Raw genomic sequence first — 24,063 nt, forward strand, 5'->3', positions numbered from 1 at the left:
GAGCTTGGGAGGATTTTACAGCTTTTTAATTCTAAAAAAAAAAAAAAAAACTTGCTATAATCATTAAGACTCAGTTTCAGATATTACAGGTGTTTAAAAGCCAATAGCTGCACATGTGATTAAAACAGTTAAAACCTTCTCCCTCCCCAATCCCCACTGGCTATAGCAGGTGCCTCTATGACAGGTACCTACAGAGGGAAAAAGGAGCCAAGCCTGTTTTTCCTCTTCCTATTCCCCTTACCGGTCTCTTGTCTTCTGCAAATTTCTGGTTGGGGAAGAGATTAAAGGAAAAGGAGGAAAATGTGTATGTTTAGCTGAAGATACTTGTAGTTAAATCTTGACTTTTAATGGACACACTGTGAGTGGCAGGTATTTACATAATGCTTCTCACTCAGAGGACACAGTTAATGTTAGCACTTCGGACCCCTTCTTCCTGAACCATTCTCTTTAACTGATGACTTGAAACAACTCTTGTGACACCTCTAGGTCTGATATCCCTTTTAGACCACCTGGATGCGCAGGTTCTTTTAAGACGGTTTCAGCAGCGACCACGTGGCCCATAGGAAACTGACACACTCTTGCTATCTCAAGACGCAGTACAGGCTTGACTTCATGCTCCCCTCTTCTACTGCCATGCCAGGCTCCTGCATCCACATTCCGCCCACGGAATTCTTCTAGTGGGAAGCAAGCACCTCTCCTACTTGAATGCTTCCATACTTCAAGGCCCAAGAAGTCTCTCACTGCATTGCTCCACTGTGTCTTGGTGCAGGGAAGTTCCTAGCTCCATTCCTTGCAGGAACCCATAATCGCTAGATGGTATCTGTTAGAGAATCCACAACCAGGAGAAAGAATCTTCTACTCTTAGACTTCCTAAATTTTCAGTTTACTAATTTACTGCCGTAAAGTTAGGGGTGAGATTTGAACCAAAACCTCGGTCACTTAAATTATATCTAAGAGTTATCTTTAAAATGTTGGGATTATTTTTTTAACCTACTTTTCTCAACTATAAAGTTTTGACCAGAATTTTGAGGCAACAGGAACAATTTTATATCCTGTTATATTCATAATAATGCTTAAACTTTCAGGGTTGTTAGGGTTAAATGATTCGATATTTTTCCTGTTGTCATTCTTTCTTGCTTACTGCTTCACTAAGAATTCACAACCACATGACATTTAACAAATGTAAACTTCTGTCACTATAATTTCAAAAGAAAGTAAACAATATAAATGATCAATGTTTTCTTATCACAGAGCAATTGTTAAGAACTGGACATCAAGGGGAAGTTCTACTGAAGGTATGAAATGAAGCATCTGAATCTGTTGTCTCCCAACGTGAGTAAAAAGAAACTATGTAGAGCTTAGAGTTAGAAAAAGTGGTTTGGAGATTAAGTATTCCAGATATTAGTGACAGTCTGTGTGCACAAGCCTCTTAATTACTCTAAAATTCAAATGACTCATCAATAAAATAGGAACACAGGAAAAACAATTTAATTTTGTTTTGAAAAATCAAGGGATCAATCTTTCTAAAAGTAGTGTTAATGGAACAGTGAATGATCCTACAATTTTGGAATGTTAGAGCTGCACGGTCTTAGATGACATCAAGTTTTATGTTACAAACGGAGGCCTAACTGGGTGAAGGACTCTCCAAAAGTCATTTGGTCAAGTTCTTGACTCAGGGCCCATCAGACCATGGGCTTTGAAGGAGATGAGAGAAACACTCTCTCATTTCATTAAAACTCTGGCTGTCTGGGGATGGACATGCTTGAAGCTCTGACTCGGCAGGGCAAAGGCAATATATGTAACCTGAACATTTGTACTCCCGTAATATGCTGAAATTAAAAAAAAAAAAATCCTCCTCAAATGACTTCGTATTTCCTACTTCTTTAGGTTTTGTTACAAAAAGGTACAGACTCTCTAGAGAGAGTGTGTAAACAGAGCAATGTTTTCCACATGAAATGAACAGAAAAGGGGAAAAGGCCTTTTCTGTAGTCCGAATGTTCAAGCACATTGGAGAAATTTTATTATAAGTATTTCTGTCTTTAATTAGCCCTGGCCCTTTTATTTACCATGATTATACTTTCCTGTTTGTCTCCTACTTCTGGAAGACAGGGGCAGGCTTTGTGTCTATGATTCCCAGTACCTAACACATAGCAGGTACTCAGTGGCCATTCGGCTAAGGAACGCTTGTGCATTGCAAAGCTCTCAAGGTCAGAAGTTGTTTCTCTCTCTCCACAGTTCCTTTCATGTCCTAGAAGTATATCCTCCCTGTTTCATTCCTTTGAAACCAGCATGGTTTTCAGTCTTTGTGAGTCATCGTTTAAAATGCAGATTGCCCTAGCTAGAGTGGATAAAATTCTTCATTAGGTAAAATGCCTCATCAGTAAGGACTGGGTTACAGGGCCATTCTCCAGTGGGGACACTAGCTCAGAACTATATCTGTGTGACTGAGACACCAGATAAGATTCTGAGGTTAGTATTGGCAGACAAAAACAGGGAAATGCAAGAATGAGAGCTATTCATGTGCTAATAACCACAATCCTCCTTTTCCACTATTGGCTGGGCCTAGTTTGCCTTCTATTCTCACAGAAAACAGAGTATCTCTGAAGCACTCATTCTTAGTATAGCCACATCCAATTGCTCGATGCAGGCAGTAGTTTGACACAGACCTCGAAACCATCATGCATATCATCAGAGTACCAATTAAAGGCAAACAAACACTCCAAAAACAAATCATCGTGTGCCAGTCAAGCGTTTCATATTCTTCCAATGATACAAGCATCAGGGGAGCAATTATTGAGGATGATTTATAAAAATCTTGGAAAGTCCACTAGTGGCCTAGAGAAATTGTCCATAAATTATGCATTATATAACTCAACAGGAAATTTGAATTCGCTCCTACAGGAAATTCAGAGATTAAAAAAAAAAGGCAGAACAAAGAAAGAACTTCTTAGAAATTATGCTCTTAGATTGAACCAACAATACAGATATAAGAATGCTGTTAATTTAAGTTTAAAGTAAGGTAAATTTCCTGGCAAGATCTATGTTTGTTTTAGGGATTCAGGTAGAGTGATTGACAGTAGGTATGAACACAATAGTACACCAAAGAAAATTTTAGTAGACATGAATTAGAACAGATAAATGGTGACTACCAAATAACTAAATGGAAGGCTGTTACCTATCTTTTGTAGAGTGCCCGCTAACTCATATAGTCTTAGGCACTGTACTAAAGTAAGGTCCAAAAGAGAGAGTCCTTTCTTTATCCCAAACAGCAATATAAACCTGAGAAACAACAGTTGTTTGTTATTTAACTGTTGCCAGGATTCTAGCTGTTGGTTTAGTCCTCAGGGGGACAGAGAGGAGGGAATTGAGAGGAGGAGACTGACACAAGGATGATGGTCAGACTAAGAAGAGTTTGAGGTAAGGGAGAGAAAGAGAGTATTTGAAGGTTGGGAAGAAAGCAGATGTTTAAAAAAAATATTTAGGAAATTGGCTTTTTGATATTTGAATCAATTACCTAACCCATATCCTTAAACCTTTAGTAAAATTTGCATTGTGGATCAATGATTTTGCTATTGTATTTGAATTTTTAGTCTGGCAGGATGAAGTAGTTTCCAAGACCAGTCTATAAACAGGCCCCAGGTGAGAGAGGAAGCTGTAAGTGATCCTTTCAAACAGGTTGCACTTATATTATCTTATTTAATCCTTGCAAAATTGGATCAAACAGTTACTATAACTAGGACTTGGCAGGTGAGAAATGAGCTTGGAAAGATTTTTTTTTTCATTAATATCTGTATGGTGCCATAAGTGGCTTGAGTACAGGCACATCTTACTCCCCAAATCTGCATTCCTTGGTCCACTGTGTTCAGTGGCGCTCCCACCTGCCAGCAACAACTAAACCAAGATGTTGTACCACTTTGACACTCAAGGTCCAGGAAATGTGGCTAAGAGAAAAGACACTTAGCTCTTTCTGAGATTTAATGAAAAGGTAAAGCTGATTGATACTATTTCTCCACTTAGTAAAACCATTAAGTAAAATGTATACAGGACATTTTCCTGAGAGGGAGGCAAGATATTTGCACTGTGCTTGCAAGTTTTCTATAAGTTCAGTATCATTTCAAAATTATTTCTTTACAAGTACACAGAAATGTAAGGTAGTGCCCATGGGGGGAAATATTCAAAATGAAGAAGGATAAAATCAATTATTATTTAAGCATTTGAAATTGTTATTCACTTTTTTCCACTAGTTGACACATAGAGTGAGTGAATTAATCACTTTTCTATGGCAAGTATATATTATAATATATATGACAAATATTATCATGGATTTGAAATAGATGTGTAGGATACAAATTATAAGCAGTGATATTGTTATTATTGACATTGATTACTAATGCTCTTGACTAATATGATGATGATGATGACAATGATGCAAGCAATTACTGTAATGAAGATTTTTCAAATGTAGGGGAAAATTTTTCTTAAATCATGATATAGGGACAAATGTTGATGTTGTGTGAAAGGTGTTAGAGCATAAAATAAATAAATCTTTTGATCACTGAAAACATCTGAAATCTCTCCAATAAAATCACAGAGTAAGAAAAATCAGTGTCTTAGAGATGTTAACCCTGAAGCAAATAGCCATCTGCCAATGAAATAGGTCAATGCTTAAAAATATACACTTCTTGTGGTCAGATCTCAGCTTTGCTAAAAAGATAAACCTAGGTGGTACATTGTTTAAACACTGTAAGTCTTTTTAAAATAAATCACAAACAGGGATGGCAATAATATAATACTTCATAGGTAGGTTATAAAAACCAAGTAAGATAATGCATGCAAAGTTCTTTGAACAATGCTTAGCATCCGATACGAACTCAATAATTCATTATTTTTATCAGGATGGATTTCTTATAATGAGATTTTTAGAAAGCAGGAATCACTGCCTAATTATACCATTATTTCATTGAAATTAATTTTGAATAGCTGCATATATCACAAATTATTCTACTGGACAATTTCATGGGGAAACTTAGGAGAGAGAGTTTTATCTAATTAATAAAACCAAATGCTTCGGATAAGAAAGAAGTCATTTTTGCTAATATATTAAAAATATGTATCAGAATACTTTCCAAAATATTTCCCCTTTCTTATCTAAATTATAGCCAATAGCAAATAATATTGGTATTTTACAGTGTTATAGCTTGTAATTGCAATTAGTGTAAATCCTAACAGAGAGACTCAAACAACAGTTAAAGTAGTAAAGTAAATATTGCTGAATGACAAGGAAATAATGAATAGAAAGAAGTGGCTCTTTTCTCTACCTTTCCTATTTTTTTTTTTTTTAAGCTGGACCAAATGTATTTCTTCAAATCTTGCAGGAAACCTGAAATCATCCTAATAATAGAGATGCTATGATATTTTCAAAAGTAGGTAAAAATAAATGAGGTCATTCCTTAAAGGAAGCATGCCCAAGTTATACAGGATGAAAATTAAACCACATACTACCAAATGACCTGGTCATTTCATATGCATTACCGCTCGTGTCTACACTTGTCCTTTTCAGAAATACACCAAGGAAACTCCTTTTTTAATTTTGTAATGAGTCTCACGGAACTAGTTCTCACTATAACTCAGAAAAAAGTTCCTATTTATGGGAAGGCTCCAAACATGAGACAAAAGAAAAACTCTTCCCTTATCTTAAAAAATAAAGTGTAGTATTGGAGTCAACCTATCCCCAAAGAAAAACTGATGCTAGTTGGTAACCTGCTAAAATCACCTGTAAGAAGAGACCAACACCGAATGAAATGTAAAATTCCAAAGTACACAATATTGCATTCTAATTTGTTCAGACAAGAGGACTAGCTCAAACTCATACGATGTTCTATTTAAATATGTGGATGGCGTAATTAGTTGATGGTTTGTACTTAGTTATCTAATAAGCTCACTTCTTCACCTTCGCTGGGCGCTCTTCCTTGTCTCAGCTCTAAATTGCTAACATGTCCACAAAAGTATCTCACTGGCACTTCTCTTTCAACACCTTTAAAATAAACATAGCATTTATTCTCCAACCTATGTTACGGCATAGCCAATCACCAAATCACGAAGGACAGTAACCACAGCCATTTCTACTTCTCCTTCTCAACACACATACGTACTTTGGGGCTAAATTTTATTGATTCCAAATTTGTTTTTTCACTACATTGTCACAGACACGACTACTCTAATATTGGTTCTAAACATCTCTTACCTGTATTATTTCAATTGTATTTTAAATGTTTTATTTTTCCTGTGTGTTTGTTCTCTCTCTACTCAATTTATCATCCATATTCTGATAAAAACACACTCCTGCAATAAAGGTCTCAAATGTTACTATTCTATTTAAAATATTAATCTACTTCCCACATCTTCTAAAATTCTGTGTGAATCATTGGCATGGCTTACAGAGCCCTTCCTTATCTGAATCAGATCATTACTTCAGTCCGATCTCACCTCCTCTTCTTTCAAAGGCACACACCTACTTTCCAAATGGTCTCGACTACAAGACACACAGCAGCACATTACCAATTTTTTCTTATCTGGTGCCTCGCTCATTCTACTTGCCTTGACTACTTAACTTTGTTCATTCATTTATTCATTTGTTGACTCATTAGGTAGTCATTTAAGTAAATTTCTTTAAGCATCAGCTGTTGCTGAACACTCCCGAGACACTGGAAATTTAAAGATGAAAATCAAAGTTCCCTTTTTTTATAGGAAGCTTGGTGTCCATGGAGTGCAAGATAATGCACTTTATGATAATGCACTTCCCAAGAGCACGATGGAGCTACGGCTGAGTAAGCACACCTCATCCATCCTGTGGATGCAGGGAGGGCTGTGCAGAAGTACCACAGAGGTACAGACCTCACGTGCCACCAAGTGTGGCCTGCACCCCTCCTGTGGGTGAACGTGACGCTGCGCATGTGCCATGGCATTCATCGAGATGGATATAAATGTTTATTTCTCCAAACGCACTCTAAGGTCCTCAAGCAGATGCTGCATATCAAGCATTTCATATCTCGGTATTTATTGCACGGTCTAGATTAACTACAGGTCAATAACCCTTTGTTGTTGAATGAACATATGAAATAATGAATCAGAGGTTTACATGTGATCTCATGTGATCACATGTGAAGTGCTGTCAGTAATTTCACCATATCATTAGGTAGCAACACCTGTAATGGTACCTGGTAGGTGCTGCTCTCATGAGGAATCTCAAGCCCTGGGAGATTAAGGAAATCACCACTGCCCAAAATCACATAGCAAGAAAGTATCTAAGCCACAATTTCACAGCAGACAATCTAACACTGTAGTCCATGTTTAACTATGCTTAATGAAACTATCGTATACATCATATGAGATTACATGACATAATGATATATATAAACATATCTATAATATGAAGCTATGAAATATAGTAAATGAGTTTATGCAAAGTTGAAAAACTGAAGACCTATACGAATAGATCATGGCAATGATTTGGCATATTGTCAACATCTTTGAAAGGAGCTAAGCATCATCTAGTATATTTTAAAGAAAAAACTGAAAATAAATTCTTTTTCATTGAATGTGTACAGTGAATTATGGCCTCAAATGATTAGTAATATTTTTTCCTGGGGAGGAAATATAAGTTACAGTGAAAATTACTCAAAACCATTAAGGAACTTTTCTAGAACATGGGTACCCCCTGCAAGGCATAAAAGAATATTTTATCTAAACCACACACAAAATGTGAGATAATGAGAAGAACATACCAAACCACATTTTTTATAACCATTTTACCTTAAATTAACAGAAAGTTGGGCTTTATGGTGTACTGTTTTGTGATCTAGATTAGAATATTTAAGTCATTGTTAGAAACAAAACTATTTTCAATTCAAGCTACACAGTGAAAAGCTAGCACAATGAACATAAATGTCAACATTGGCATTTTTAACAGGAAACTAAATATTCTATCTACTCATAAAATTGCTACGTTTCTCCTACATTGAGGGCTCTTAAATAGTTGGAAATTATATCTGGATTTTTTTTCTGGAAAGTGTGGGAGCAGACCAAAAAAAATTTTAAAATAGGGCTGACAAAGTCAAAAAATGTGATGTGCATTCGGAGCGTGGAGAAGGAGCAAGTCAGAGCCCGCGGGGGGAGCCACAGCCTGGGAGTTGTCAAGGACAGGGCTGGGCAGCCCCCGCTTGGGTAAGTGAAAGAACCCAAAAGGACAAAAAATAAGATGGACAGAGTGGAAGTGATGTCAAGATAAAGCAGTTGTAAACAGAAAATAAGCCCGGTTGTATTATTTTTTAAATAATTATTTCCTTTTTATTTAAAATTGAGATGCAAATATTCCCCAAAGAATGATTATTAAAAGAACATAATATGCGCCTGCAAAAAAGCTAGAAATAATTTTCTCGCCAGTTAACCAATTATTTACAACAGCAGATCTCTGCAAGGCCAATTCATTTTTGTGCCCACAGAAACCCTCTGTTTCAGACGTTACCTATTATTGCCATGGCAACCTTCATCTGTGCCATTCTAAGTCATCAGCACAGCCACTGACCACTCTGCAAATTCTACTTTGTTTACCCGCCAAATCTTCTAAAGGAAATACACATCCCTTTCAGACCGCAGGGGTGAGCATAGTGGAGGTCTGGGAGTGTTTTAAGGTATGAATCATAAAGATTTCCGTATCATACCTGTTACACTGCATTTGTCTCTGAATCACTTACAGAAACCCCTTGGGGCTTTGAAGTGCAGATTCCTGAAGAAAAGTTCCCAGGGAATAGCACAGTCTTCTGATTTGGGTGATGATCAATAGAGAACAGAATGGAAGTGACATATTTATGACTAATATATCCTCCTGCTTTAAAGAGTCAACTACAGTTCTTTCGTGGGTACGTGGCCTGCCGCTTGTGAACAGTCATACTGTACTGTAATCACTCTGCAATTCCTGGGCTTGTCTAGCTGAAGCGAGGTATCTGAAAGTAGCTGGAAAGGGAAAATGCCATAAGGACATACTGAAGCAGAATTTCAAGCAAGTCAGCATAGCTGTGGAATGGTAGGCAACTAGCCAACTGAGCAAGCAGGAACAGACAGCATAGCTCTTTTGAAGCAAACGCATCAGGCGGATATGCCACGAAGAGGCAGAGGCTTAAAGAGTGCCAGGTTCTACAAATAGCTATTATTGCCACAAACAAAAATGCCACCATCCCATGCACATCTTTGGAAAGGATCGCAAGTTATTTTGTTGGGGTTTTAGCCATATTTATGCATAAAGATGGCATTCACATAAAACCAAATGATATAAAAAGACATATATGAGCATCTATCTAGATAGATGCTATATTAATTTTCTTTTGCTCCTGTAACAAATGCCACAAACTCAGTGGCTTTAAACAATACAAATTGGTTATCACACAGTGCTGGAGATATATCTGAAATGTGCCTCACTGGGTTAAAATCAAGGTGTTATCAGAACTGTGGTCCTTACAGGAGGCTCTAGGGGCGGATCTTTTCCAGCTTCAAGAGGCTGCCTACTTCCTTGACTCATGAGCCTTCCCCTCTTCAAAGCCAACAATGACCACTGGAGTCTTTCTCACATTGTGTCATTTTGAGATGGACTCTTGTTCTTGTCTGCTTTACACTGAAGGACCCTTGTGATTACACTGGGCTCTCCCAAATAAACCAGGACAATCTCCCATCTTAAAGTCAACTTATTAGCAACCTCATTCCTCCGCCATGACCTTAATCTCCTTTTGTCATGGAACATAGCATAATCACTGGTTCCAGACTTAAGAATGTAGACATCTTTGTGGGTCATGTAGACATCTTTGTGGGTCATTTTTTCTTCCTGTCACAGTCTGACCTCTGACCGATCATGATTCATATCCATCCCCACACAGAATACATTCATCCCATCCCAGGTTGCCCAGAAGTCTCAACCCATTACAGCATCAACTCAAAGTCCAAATCCCATCAGCTCAAAAGTCCCACGTCACAATATCTACACCATCAGATAAGGTATGAGTGAGGCTCTGGGTATGATCCACTCTGAGGCACAATTTATCTTTGAATCTATAAACCAAGAAACATGTTACCTGCTCCAAAAATACAATGGTGGGGCAGGCATAGCATACTATTTATAGACATTCCTGCTAAAAAAATTTTTTTAAAAAGTGGAAGAAAAAAAAAGAAAGGGGAAAAAGAAATTCACCATGTCCTAGCAATTTTGAAATGCAGCTGACAAATTGCACTTGTTTTCAACGACTGGGAATAATCTTCTGTGATTCTTAACTCTACCTTCCGGGGTGCAGTCCCCATTCTCTGGGTTGGGAGCTTGTGCCTTCGAAATCAGCCTTCCTTTTTCATGAAATGTAGCATATATTTCCATCTCAGTAACTATAGCAGCATGTTCCTTGCCTGCACAAATGTGATGGTTCTGACCACCCTCTTCTCCTCATCCTCTCTGCGAACGTGGCAGTGTTTCTGCTGATATAAAATTCTCAAGAGCCATGTGTATCTCCTGTGTATGTCATGAGATTCACTCCATTAGCCAAAATTTTTCTTCACAGATCTTTCCTATGTAACCCCATCCTATTTTTGGCTTCTGCTGAGATTTATGAGTTATACTCTTAATAATTCCAAAAATCCTTTTAAATGAGACTGAATACTCTGACCGCTTGATCATACTAGGGGATTAGCAAAAGGTTCTCCAGCTTAATTTTTTTCTCTGGGGCCACGCTTTTCCAATCATATCCAAAGATCCCTTATATTTTAATTGACAGTGAATTTCTTAAAGATAAATATCCAAGTTACTTGCTTAAAAGTTCTGCTTTCCATGTAATTTCAGGATATACTACTACTAAGCTTTCTGACTCAACATAGCAAATATACTCTTCCCTTCAGTTTCCAAATAATCAGTTTTCCTTCATCTTCTGCTGGGTCATCCTCATCAGCACCTATAACCTTCGTATTTCTACCAATAGTCTGTTTATGACAATTTGGATATTCTTTAATGCAAATGGTTTCTTTACTATGCCCCTCCCCTCCTTGTGAGACCTCACTGGCAGTCATTAACATCCATATTTTTACCAATAGTGTATTTAAGGCAATGTAGACTTTTTAATAACATGCTTCTCAAAATTCTTCTAGCTTTTGCCCACTGCCTAATTTCAAAAGTATTCACTCATTTTTAAGGTATTCTTTACAGCATCATTCTGATTCTAGGAACTAAAATCAGTATTTGTTATTGTTTCTCTAAGAAATTATCCCAAACTTAGTGGCTTTACACAACACAAATTTGTTATCTCATGGTTCTTGATGTCAGAAGTCTGGAAGGGTCTCAGTGGGTTAAAATAAAGCTGTTGGCAGGACTGTGTTCCGAATTGGAGGGTCTAGAGGAGAAACCACTCCCTGCCTTTTTGAGCTACTAGACGCTGTCCGTATTCTTTGGCTTGTTGCCTCTTTCATCCATCCTCAAAGCCGGCAGTGGCGATTGGAGTCTTTGTTACATCACATCACTCTGACCCTGACTCTTCTGCCCCCTTGTTCCACATTGAAGGAGCCTTGTCATTACACTGGGCCCTCCCAGAAAATCCAAAATAATCTCCCTCCAATAAAGTCAGCCAATTAGCATCCCTAATACAATTTGCTACTTTAACATCCCTTTGCCTTATAACCTAACATATTCATAGATTCCAGGGATTAGGACATAGATGCCTGGGGGGAGGCATATTATCTGCTTTCTAGACACATGACTTCTATCTTCTAATAGATGTTGAACTCATTGTATGGAAGCTAGGTTCTCGTAGATACTGTATTTCTACCACATTAGCATAGTGGATCAATTGATATTTGTTGAATAAATGTAAATGGCTAATACAGCCAAGTAGAAACCAAATTATTCTGTGTATTCACTTTAAGAATATTAACATGAGTTATACTTAATAGTTATAATGGCATACAAATTCAAAAATAGGAAAACATTTTTGGTTGAAACAAAACACTGTGGGTTATTTTTACTATAATCCCTTGATTTATTCTGTACATGAATAAAATAAAAATAAGCCTCAAACTGTCTGCAAACTGTTATGAAAGGCAATGTTTAAGAGAATGAAAAGATGATAACATTTTCCCAGGCAAAATATAAAGGAGGTTTAAAATTTGAAAAGCATATTTTTGAATATGTGATAATAAGTTAAATGTTTGTTAGAGGTTTTTAGGAGAAGATTTTACCAAGAAGGCGAACGACTAGAGACACCCAAGCACATGAGAATCCCAACTGGAGATAGAACATATGCATCACTTCTTTATTGTGTTTTTATCAAGTTTCTTGAGTGTTCCTCTTTTCAAATGATGCCATTTTTCTTTAGGACAATTTAAGTGAAGGCTGGATGCTGGTCATCTGAGGATGGGATTGGATATAGAGGCGATGTCATGATTCATCAAGGCATGGCCTCTGCTAGCCCATTGCACATCCTTTTGTAAATTAGGAAACGGTCCTACTTCTGGATGTCGCCCTGCTCCAGGGAATCAGCCCATCTCTCAACTAAGTGTCTTTAATGTGCACACCTGGATACCACATCCCTGGACAGAGGGGGGATGAGGGAGGTGACAAGATGTAGCTGGCATCACAAGAAAAAGCCAAAGAGACATGCATATTAGGGAATAAGAAAAACCATGGCAGACCTAGAAGAAACAAACTAAAGTTTTCCCGGTGAGTATTTAACATGTGAGCCGCAAGTTTCAACTACTGAGAGCATTGTACACGCAAAGACCATGTCAATAATAATAGATATTTGAGAGTAACAGGAAATGAATCATGTACTTCAGGCTCAGATGGGTTGAGAAGGCAGAATTTTATAATAGAGGTAGAAGGAGAGGGGGAAAACCATCGTTTCTTTTTTCACCGTGAACTGAAAGACATTTCAGACAACATGGGAAAGGTGCATTTTAAATTCATACATCAGTTAATGGTGAAATGGGAGTGATATAGTATTATCCCTTAATTAAATTTCTTAATATAACTGTACTAAAATTACTTGCAATGCGTGATGTAATTAAAGTCATAATCTCAACACTTTGTGTAAGGTGTATCAGCACGGGGTTATATAACTGATAAACAAGCAGAAGTGTAGTATCTACACAGAGTTCACAAACCCGGGCAGCACATTTTCTCTAGATTTCTGGTTTTTTTATCTCTAAATAAAAAGGTTGAACAAGATAAATTTCAAGGTCTCTTTCTTATCTAAAGAAAATATATGTCAATAATGGAATTATATCTGGGACCTCATGGGGTCCAATCTCAGGCGAACCATATTCAAAACATACAGTCCAGCAACTAACCAATAAATAAATATAAACACACCTAAGCACTTTTCTCTGCCTCTCCAGGAAACAAGATGAGGAAGACATTCTTTCTGTACAGGAAACTTCTTAAAAGCCTTTCTTCTCCTTTGCTGCTGCTTTCAATATTCTCTGCACAGATGGGAGCTAATCCTGGAAATTTTCTCTCCCACTCTCAGCTTCTCTCCTGAACACCCACCTAGACCAAACAGCATCTTTGTCTCTCCCTTTATTCCTTGTGCCTTCTCCTGAGCCCTCTCCTACACAGATCAGATCGGCCAAGTCACAGGCTGGGTGGACTGCAGTCAGGAATGGGGAATCACCTACATGAACAGCTCTAGTACCTACTACACATTGATAATTTTGTTAGTGATTCTCAATTTTTTAATTTAATTTCTTGAAAAATACACCTCAAGAAAAAAATGAAATTTTGCTCCTTACATTTTCCATTTGAGAACTTCTGCTAGGGATGAAATGAGAATATTTTGAGTTAACAGTGTAAATATAATAGTTAAAAAGACAACAAACACTGACCTAAATTTGTTCAATCTTTTATTTCCATGTGAAAAATATAATCAAAGTCCTTTGAATCTCAGCCTTTAAAAATTTCTATTCTCTTCTTTTGGTGCAAAATACAAACTAAACTTAAGTTGCTGAAAAAACGATAACAATTTTTTTTTCCTTCTTGGAACTCTTGATTATCTAGCTAAAAAAAATTTAGGAAGTTTTAAAATGGTCAATATTCACATATGCATTCACATTTCTGATCAAAAAAAGAAAAACATCACACTGAGTAATTAAAATAACATTAAATCCATGAGAGTGTCTTACCTTAATAAAATATTTCATTTAATATGCATAGAAATCTTTTAAAAACTCTGAATTTAAATCACTGCACTGCCTTGTGTTGTTTCTTTTGCCTTTGAAGTGAATCAGCATGGAGCTTGAGAGGAGGCTAGGAATTGGTCAGAAAGTCCCTAAAACATTTTGAGCTCCTCAGATGACAGGTACTATTTAAATACAAAGTATCATAATAATTTCAACATATTTAACAACTTCACTCACTCCAATGCCAATGCCTAACTCAACCTCCTCACCTATTTGGTGCTTTGAGGTATATTCCTTAAGTTAAACATCTCCAGTACATTGTATGTACTTCACTTCATAAAACTAGTACAGAAAAAATATACTCAAAAGAGGAAGATTCCATAAATGTCTCATTCTATTTCTATAAATAGCAGAAAATCTTTCCATTAGGAAATAAAGTACAAGACTAACAAAAGATACCTGTTACCAAAGAGACTGGAAGGGTTACCTTCTCTAGGAATGGAACATCCTGAATCTTTTCTTTCTTAAAACTGATTATAAAATCTCTGGGTAAGGCCATGGGAGTGAGGAGTACAGTAGATAACTGTGACGTGATTCCTCCTTCTATTTTCAAGTGCAAAAAAAAAATTGAGGGAAGAAGGCAGCTGGCTGTAGGGAAATGTTGTACTCTGCTCAAAAGGCATTCTTAGTTTGAGTAGAAAAATTTGTGAAACATGGAAAAATGATATTGCCCCTTCTAAAAATTCATTAAAATTATCAACTGTAGTTTTTTTTATCTTTTATCTCAAGTAATTTACTTACTTGTGTAATACCAAAAATACAGTATCCATTTGAAAAATTAAAGCATCACCAATGGAGTTGAGTCAATTTTTACCACATGTCGATCTCGGCCCCTGCAATCCTCATTCTCCCCCTCTGCCATCCTTTGTCTAGGGTGCTGAGGAACACTATTCTTATGAGCTTGGTGCTCATGATATTCCAGGATTGTTCAAATTACTTGTATCACAAAATATTTTCTGATTATTTGCTCTTCTATAATAAATTTGGTTTAAATTATTTTAAAGAAAAATGTCTTCTTAAGTGGGAAAACAATATAATTCTATTACAGTGAAAACTTTCACATGTTTTTATATGTTTTCTTATTGAATTGTCTGTTATCAAATTTTCCATCATGTAATTTTTGGCATTGTCAGTGATTCTGCACTCATCTCTCTTCTGGGAAGTGGGAGAGTGTGTGGGAGAGGAGACTTCTTAACACAGGAAGAAGAGAGGTTGTCACTATAGGTGTCGTCCCTGAGCTGGCACCAGAGCTCTGGGCCCCATATCCCTTCTGTAAGTGTCACTTATGCCCTTAGCAGACCCTCAAAATTGAACCAGTTGATTTCTCCCTGACTACTGCTCAATCTCAAAATCCTTTTAATGCATGCCAGACTATAATCCTAGGTGATTCATCACTGCATTGTGGATGTGGTAAAGCCACAGCATCTAAAAATATCCGTCAGTGAACTAAAAACTGAGGGATCATTGGAATGTGTCAGGAGAAAGAGAAGAGCCTCCTGTAAGCGAGTTTCCGAGGTATCTTCTCTATCTCTGCCCTCCTACTTGCCATGGCCATGCATGACCTCCAGCTGGCTGGTTTCCATACATCACTGGGAATTCGGAAGCATAACTCCTAGGAACAGCAAGAGCCAGGCCATTTTTTAAAATGCAGTGGAAAAAAAAGTCAGGGACCCAGATACTAGGACACAGAAACAATCTTGTCGATAAAAGTCTACACAGTCAGTGTGCTGGTTAAGATGGAAACAGGAGCTTGGAGACTGGAACTAACCTAAGGTAGTGTGAGGTCTAAAGCTCCCTTGGAAGAAATGATCCACGTTATGAAGATGGATCACTAGGTCTTAGCTTGATGATATAAAAACATGCATGTTATGTAGCTTCATATTTGGATTCCATAATCACGAAACAACTTTCTGATATAATCTGCCTACTCAGGTATATTTGCTTACAGGAAAAACTAGGCTGTGCAATTCTAAGAATTCTTATTGAAAAAGTGTGTGTGTGTGTGTGTGTGTGTATGTGTGTGTATAATCTATATATGTATGTATATTTATGTATATGGACTATGTATATGTGTATCTTCAGTCTTGCCAGGTTGGCAAACGTGATTCATTCCTAAGAGATGGGTATGCTCTCAATGTGTTGACATTATGTTTCTGAGACTATGAGATTAAATCTAGATTCCAGATTGTGGTAAAATTCATAAAAATAATAAAGACCACCTGGCCTTTGCTGCTGCTTTCTGCCTTGACATATTTTATGATTGTCATCATAAATAACTATAACCCTCACCTGGAAGTCCAAGCCCATTTAAACTAACTAACTTTTCTAAACTAAGGAAAAGTAAGATGCTATAGGTATTAATTTTGTGCATCTACTCCAAAAAATCATGGGAAAGGGGGTTATAATTAAAAAAAAATCTATCCGGGACACTTGTTCTCTCAATTTCCTATACCATGTCTCTTTTTCTTTGAAAGAATGCATGATCAAATTAACAAAAATAATAGCTATCAATGGTTGAAATCTTACAGTCACTCAAAAATTCCATAAATAGGCACTTGTTGACTTAACCTTCAAACAATTCTGTGAAGTGGTCAATATTATCCTTATTTTGCAGTTAAAAATATGGAGGAAAAGAATGTTAAAAGCTATACCCAAAGTTTACAGCATGCAAGGAAAAGAAGCCAGAACTGGAAGCCAAATCTGTTTCCAAAGCCAGTGCCCCTCCCAGCTGTCCTGGAGACCAGGTGTCTGAGATGACCCATTAGGAGACCTTCACCACCATGTGAGTCCACTCGGGTGTCCTGGCAATTCCAGCAATGCTTGACAACATACATCATTAAGTTGACTTGAGAAACTCTTCCCTCCTCAATTTCTCCGGGTCGCCACTTGAATCATACCACCAAATAAAAATTAAGCCAAAATGACAATTTCAGCCTGGCTCCAGATTCCATAAATGCAGTCTAAATTATCACTAATCCTTTCCCACTTCCTATTTCAATAACTAATTGGCTTCCTCAGTACTGCCCCTTTGTGGAATGAGTTGTACATTGTTCTGCTACTCGGACAGTGGCCTCAGGCCATATAATGTCAATTTTTGCTGTCATGGAACTTTTACAAGCCTCCTTCTTATGGTCCCGTTTTTGCCTCATATGCCAAGTTTCCCTGCAGGCTTCACTCTAGTTGATCTAAGTGTAAACAGAAGCCTCAGCCCATCCTTAACTCATCCTAATTTCACGGAACCATCTCCTCAAGTTGGCTTCTGATTCACTTGTCCCTTGAAATGAAACTTTCTCCTTCCATAGATGAAGTATGGTGGCTTTAAATCAACAAAGAGCAAAGAACAATGTACAGGGAAAAAAAAAAAAGGCTTTCAAAACCTAGAAGATCAGACTGACCACCACCGTCTATCATCTCAAGCAGATCTAGACAAGTGGATAGCATTGCTTATGTGGATAAAGTACGTTAGTTGACCCTACATTCTTTATGAAACCACAATTTTGAAGCCTAGACATTATTTTCATGATCACCAAACACAGAATTAAAATATAATGTATAAAATCCTGGATCATGCCATGTTCCACTGTCTCTAGCTCCAGATTATGTTCAAAATTATCAGTTAAGAACAAATACAGACATTTCCATTTACAACTCCAGCACTAATAATCTGACAGATAAAATAAGCTGATGCTTGTACCTTTTTGGAGTACCTCAAATTAGTTTGGTCCTGCACGTGAAATACCCATGATTTCTGTGAGCAATCTGATAATACCAAAGCATAATTAAAATCACAATTTCCTAATGCTTAAGATTAATGCATATGATCCAGTTAATGTCTGATTTATTTAACACACACCATGATGTCATAATGAAAGTCATCATTAATCTTATATTAATCATTTTTAAAATTTTAGTTTTTTAACTGAACGTCAAAGCCCTGTTTAGATGTTATGTCTGTAACGTGGAATAGAAATTTCAACGAATTTTACATATATCTCAAATTCTTATATTACATGTTATAATCTAAGTAAAACAATACATACAGACCAAAAATATGTATTTTATATATAAATAGTGGGCTTTATGTAATTTGAATCATTTTTTCCATTTAAAATAATGACTTCATCAAATCTCAAATTGATGAATATGATGCTTTTGCAGTTTAAAACTATGATAACCAATTTTTACCATAATGAATAATAACTTCATAAAGTGAGCCAGTAAACATCACGGACCAGTTTTATTATTAGCAGGTTAAAAGCAAAATTGACATAGATGCATAATTTTATAACTGCATGTAATGTCTGCAAGACTGCAAATGAATATTTGGCTACTACAGGTCTCAGTTTTCCTTTTATCAAAACTCTCAGGAATTTGCATTTCTAAAAAGAGATCAGACTACTTTGTAGTAGAATCTATTTGCTTTAAAAATGATAATTTTCAGAACAAATGAACTTTTTATTCAAGTTCTCCAAAGATCATTTTGACTGATATGTTTTATAATACTACAATTGCCTTTTCAAGTTTACTGGGATCCAACGTATAACTAGTTTCCTCATCACAGACTGTCTCTCAAATTGCACATTCAGCGTAATAGAAGTCCATTTAATTAACTGTGTTACTGGTAACCATGGAGGCCCCTAAGTCACTACCCTTTACCTCTGGTGTAGGCTACGTTTCAAGGAAAATATATTTTCCTTTCAGAATTCATGAAGTGAAAAGGGAGCACATTGTAGGTTTGGTTTTAAATAGAACTTGAAAATTCTTTGAAAAGTTACAATGATGTCTTACAAAAGATTTCGTACCATAAAGATAGAAAACAGGAAGAAAAAAGACATAGATTTTAAAGAAAAGAAAAAGAAAAAGCCCTTACTTACCAGGTGTGAAATTGTACCGAGCTGAAAATCCCATAGATTCCAGCTCTCCATCAGCAAAAAATTTAATCCATAAAAATCTTCCACTGGATTTTATTACAGGTGGATTTTGTTGTCCACAGAAACGTCCAATAATTGGAGAGAAGCCAAAAGGTCCATCTCGAACTTCAATGTGATCAAATTTGCACTCCCAGGACGGTTCAATAGAGTACTTTTCATCAAAGTAAAGTTCAATGCACTGTCTTGGAGCAGCTGTGAAAAAGAAAGACTTTTTAAGATTATGCCTGAGAGTCCATTTCTTAAATCCTTAGGTTGATTTCAGATTCTATTTGTATGCCTATCAAACTTTGCAGATGATACGCATGGAAATACAAAGAAAGTGCATGGTACTTGCTATTCTAAGGGATAACGTGTTCATAAAAATGTCTAAGAGGTGAACCTTAAAATAGATGGTGTTGCACAAAATATTATTCTGATATAAAATGACCACTTCGATGTCTAATGCAGAACTAACAAGTCACGATATGTATGTGAAAGGCTGCCGACTCAGGTTTAGAAGTTCAAGGGACATTTTTCTGTGTCTTTTCTTATATTCTATGGAATACCCAGGTTTAAGATCAGAAACCACTTGAGAATTGTTTGGCACAGAGTTATACAACCACTCAAGGAGTCCCAGTTAGGTGTCTTGATTACATCCAAGTGCATATCCAAGGATATTAAGAGCACTTTGTGGAGCATGCAGATCTGCTCACATCACTCTCAGGTTTAAAACTCTGCAATGCACGTGACATTTATTATCCTTAAAGATATTCTACTTCCAAGGTCTTTCACCTCACAGACAACCCAAGCTCAGACCACTTCAACAAGCCATGTTGTCTAAAGCAGGATGCTCTTTGAAGCTTTTATGTACGTTCCTATTTTCTTTTTTAAGACTGGTCAAGTGCAGTAGTGAGAAGGTGGGTAGGAGTAGAACGAGGAGTCTGACCTGTAACTCACTGTGAACAATTAACCAACTGGCTGTGAACTCTAGCTTTAGACCAGCCCATATTTTCCCACTTTCTTGAAAATCGGTATAAGTACAATTTAACTCTTCTTTATCGACCTCCTCCTTAAATAGTTCATGAAAGATAAAAAACCATATCTTATTTACCTTCTTTTCTCAGCATTCAGTACTTGTCATTAAGAAATTCCCCAAAAAATCTTTTTGAGTAAATTATAAATGAGTTTGTTTGTATAGGTGTCTTTACAGCTCTCTAAAGAATCATAGAAGAGCCTTATGCCACCACACGAATGCATTTGTTAATGCTCTTCCATTCTTCCCCTCTCACATCCAAACCAGCCCAAAATTCTGGCACTCCAGACTTACATTTGGCTAGCTTACTCCAGAACGGCCGTAACATTTGTTGAAATCTCAACACACATTTATCCTAGTTAGTAAGCAGCTGTTGCCTGGAGCCCTCTGAGTGCTTCCCTGCTCTGTGGCCCTCTTCAGGGACTGAGCCCCTCCAGACACTTGAAAGTTAAGAGTTAGCACAGCAGAGCCTGCTCCCCATGTGATCAACAGCCATTCTGGATGGTGGCTGCCCCTGTCTCACACGTTCTTAAAGATATCTTGAATATCGTCCTTGATGACTTCAAAAGTGAACAATTGTATGCATAGATGTCAAAAAATTATGCAAAATTAAGATACATAGTGACTTGGAAATTAGAGACTTATAGAATAAAATATAACCTTGATGCTCTCCAAATATAAAATTAAAGATCCATAGGTAAAAGTCCATTCATATTACAAAATTATTTTACAGATTATTTTTTAATTTATAAAAATGTTTCTGACTCTTTCCACATCAAAAAGAGACCTTTATAACTCTTTCAAGAAAAAACAGGCATACTCTTATCCATGATTAATATACACCACAAAAGTCAACAAATATAGTATCCACAATAATGATAGCTTTGAGGTAGGTTCAGTGAATTTTTTGAAATCTGCAAATTTGAAAGTAGCCAAAGAAACTACCTGAAAAACTATATCTTTTCCCTAAAGTATGAATCTAAAAACAAAAGGAAAATGCTTAAAGAACTGGACCCATTTATGTGTTAGCATTAAATACACCGTTTGTATGCTTTATCATCCTATAACATATATTCCCCTGTTTATCTCCTTTTCCATAAGTCAGTATTAAAATTTATGAGGAAACAAACCATTTCTGATTGTGGATAATTCTTTTAGACGTAAATAATATTATGTCTAGAGAAAGGTAAAGCAATGAGAACAGCCCTTGCTAATGTACTTAGAAATCTGTCATCTACTGACAGATGCCCACCTATTTCCTCTATCAGGAAATACACGGCTATCTAACACGAATTCATTTATTCGCACCTTCATTTTCATTGTCCCTTATGTTCTGTCCAACATGGATGAACAAATCTTTCAATGTTCCTTTGGGAGAAATGCTATCATTACGGCTTTTGGTAGACCACATCGTATGTGGACAATTCATTTTCCTTTGGTCCAACACGTTGAAGTTAATGACACCCACCCACCCACACATGAACCCCACTAGCTGAATTTTAGTAGGTAGTGAAATAACTTTTTTAAAATAAATGTGCCATAGAGTTCTAGTTGTAGACAAAAAGAAAGAGAAAAAAGTGAAGTGATGATGGCACATGTAAACCATGTGAAGCTATCTAGGTCCAGGTCCCTAAAGTTACATTTTCTTCACCTTCAAATCTCTCAGCTCACAGCTGCCTTCCACATTCACACTTCCTCTAAGTTATCTTGGATCTCAAACCGAGGCTCCTTTATGAGAGGTTTCATCCTCTGAGACTCTTTAGACACGTCGAGGAAGGCAGGCACTTTGGCCTGAATAGTGCACACATGTACAGAACATGTCCTCCAACTGAGGGAGTTTTCAGACCACCTGAAACTCGTAAAGGGACTCCTCTCTTGGTTTCCGAGACCTCACCTGTATTCTTTACCACAATCTGTCATACCTCTAGAAACCTGACCGATTATTTATCCCCCTTTCTCTTATATTTTAAATTTACTTTTTTCTACAGAATAGAGTATCTGTTTAAGAACTAAAAATATACAGTTTGCTCCATGAAAAGAAGAAGAGCCAGAAAAAACGAAAGTAATTGCCCTTCTACCCTGGGTTCCATCGTCCGCCAAGCCCCTGCGCCCACCGGCGGCCTCGCTGCCCCGTGCACCGGGAACTGGCTTCACCCACCACGATGTCAACAAGAGCGCTCGTCCTAAAGTTACTAACAGGCTCTTAACTGCTCACGTAATAGATGCATTTCTGTCTTTAACTTGTTTTTCTTTGACAGCAAACTTCTGCTTTTTGAAATTCCGTCCACTGTAGCTGCTGTGGTCCCTTTCACCCCATCCTCCCGCCCAACTCTCCGGCTCTCCTTCTCAGTCCGTTGCTTTTCTCCTTCCTCTCTGACATGCTATTTTCCAGAAATCTAGTCTATGTCCTCTTTCATCTCAGTTTAGACCAAGTACACTGGGCGCCCCTGGCATCCCCACGGAGGCTGTAACAATAGAATGACGCCTGAGGCTCCGTCTAAGGCCAATTAGATCAGAATTCCTGGGGACAGGCCCAGGCATCTGTATTTTTTACGAGTTGAAAACAGTGCTCCAAATACTCTCTTTGGATAATTTTATTCATACTAACAACCTCAGCAACAATCCCTATATTTATGGGACACACTCGCACTCACATATATATATATATATTTTTTTTTCAACACGAATCTCTCTACCAAACTAAAGAGCCATATATCCAATCTCTTTATGAGACATCTCCATAAACACCAACATTTAACACATTATTTTTTCTTTAAATTCTCGTTTTTCCACCTGCATTCCTTTACTGGCATGACGATTCCATCTAACAAGTCACCAAACGAAAAGCCTTAGAATTCCCTGTTCTCTCACCTTTGCATGCAACCGTTTGTGATTCAGTTTCTTAAATTCATCCCATTTCTGTCATTTAGTCCATCACGGATGCTGCTTCTTTAGTTCAGGTTTTTACTGTGATTTACTTGGCCGTTTGCAGTAGTTTCTTAGTGTATGTTATTTTCCTTCAGTTATTTCCTCACCGAAATCTCGCATCATTTTTCTACTTAAATTATTTCATTGGTACTTCACTGTCCATAACATAAAGTCCAGACTCACAAGGGGTGGATAGATGGAATGCCAGGTACTCCTTTTTCTGAGACTGCCTACCTCTTCAGCCTCCTCTCCTGTTCTCCTCACGCTGTGCAGTAGCCCTAGACTCCCATATGTAGGTCCCAAACCATACTGTATCTCTAACTTCTGAACATGCTGTTCTATGAAGGTGAGTGCCTCTTCCTCCCTATAGTGTCCTCTTTGCTCGCCTTGTTCCAACCATGCTGTGCTAATCTTGGGGCTCCTTTACATTGTTTACTGAAATGGGAATGGTCCCCAGAACATATTGTACGTCCCACAAAGCAAGTATCAATTTCCTTTTCTATTACTCATAAGAGGAAGTAAAGCTGCCAGACCTTAGTTTTATTCGGTGTTATCCTTTTAATATCAGAGCTTATCATTTTACCTTCCTATAGTGTGGTGTAGCTTTGCTAAAAGTCAACTTCAATACAAGGGGAAGGAGAAAAGATACTTCACCCCAAAATTACAAAATGTAAAAGAATAATTTACAAAGATTCTTAAAATCCAGGTAAGCAGGATGTCTGCTTCTTTGAAAGATCTATCAAATAGAGATGTCCCTGATTTATAAGTAGATACAGAGCACACATGTCTTTTTCATTAAGGTAGCTTTGTCTGTACACGTGTGTGCGTGTGTGTATGTGCGTGTGTGTTGGTGGAGCATTTGCAAGTATTAGTCAATTAGGTACTAACACTTAAATACTGAAAGCTTCTGGCCAGGCACAGTGGCTCACGCCTGTA

At 37.2% G+C, this 24,063-nt stretch overlaps 1 protein-coding gene across 1 annotated transcript in view; it reads right to left on the bottom strand.

The window, feature by feature from the left end:
* Positions 1-19,381, bottom strand: part of NETO1 (neuropilin (NRP) and tolloid (TLL)-like 1) — a 156,900-nt gene extending 137,519 nt beyond the window's left edge. The window contains exon 1 of the mRNA XM_012657587.1: positions 19,131-19,381. Coding sequence (XP_012513041.1) covers positions 19,131-19,164 — 34 coding nt within the window. The 5' untranslated portion in view covers positions 19,165-19,381. The remainder of the gene's footprint in view (positions 1-19,130) is intronic.
* Positions 19,382-24,063: the final 4,682 nt, after the last annotated feature.

This window comes from Propithecus coquereli, unplaced genomic scaffold (genome assembly GCF_000956105.1).
Source record: "Propithecus coquereli isolate 6110/MARCELLA unplaced genomic scaffold, Pcoq_1.0 Scaffold55, whole genome shotgun sequence".
Taxonomy (NCBI): domain Eukaryota; kingdom Metazoa; phylum Chordata; class Mammalia; order Primates; family Indriidae; genus Propithecus; species Propithecus coquereli.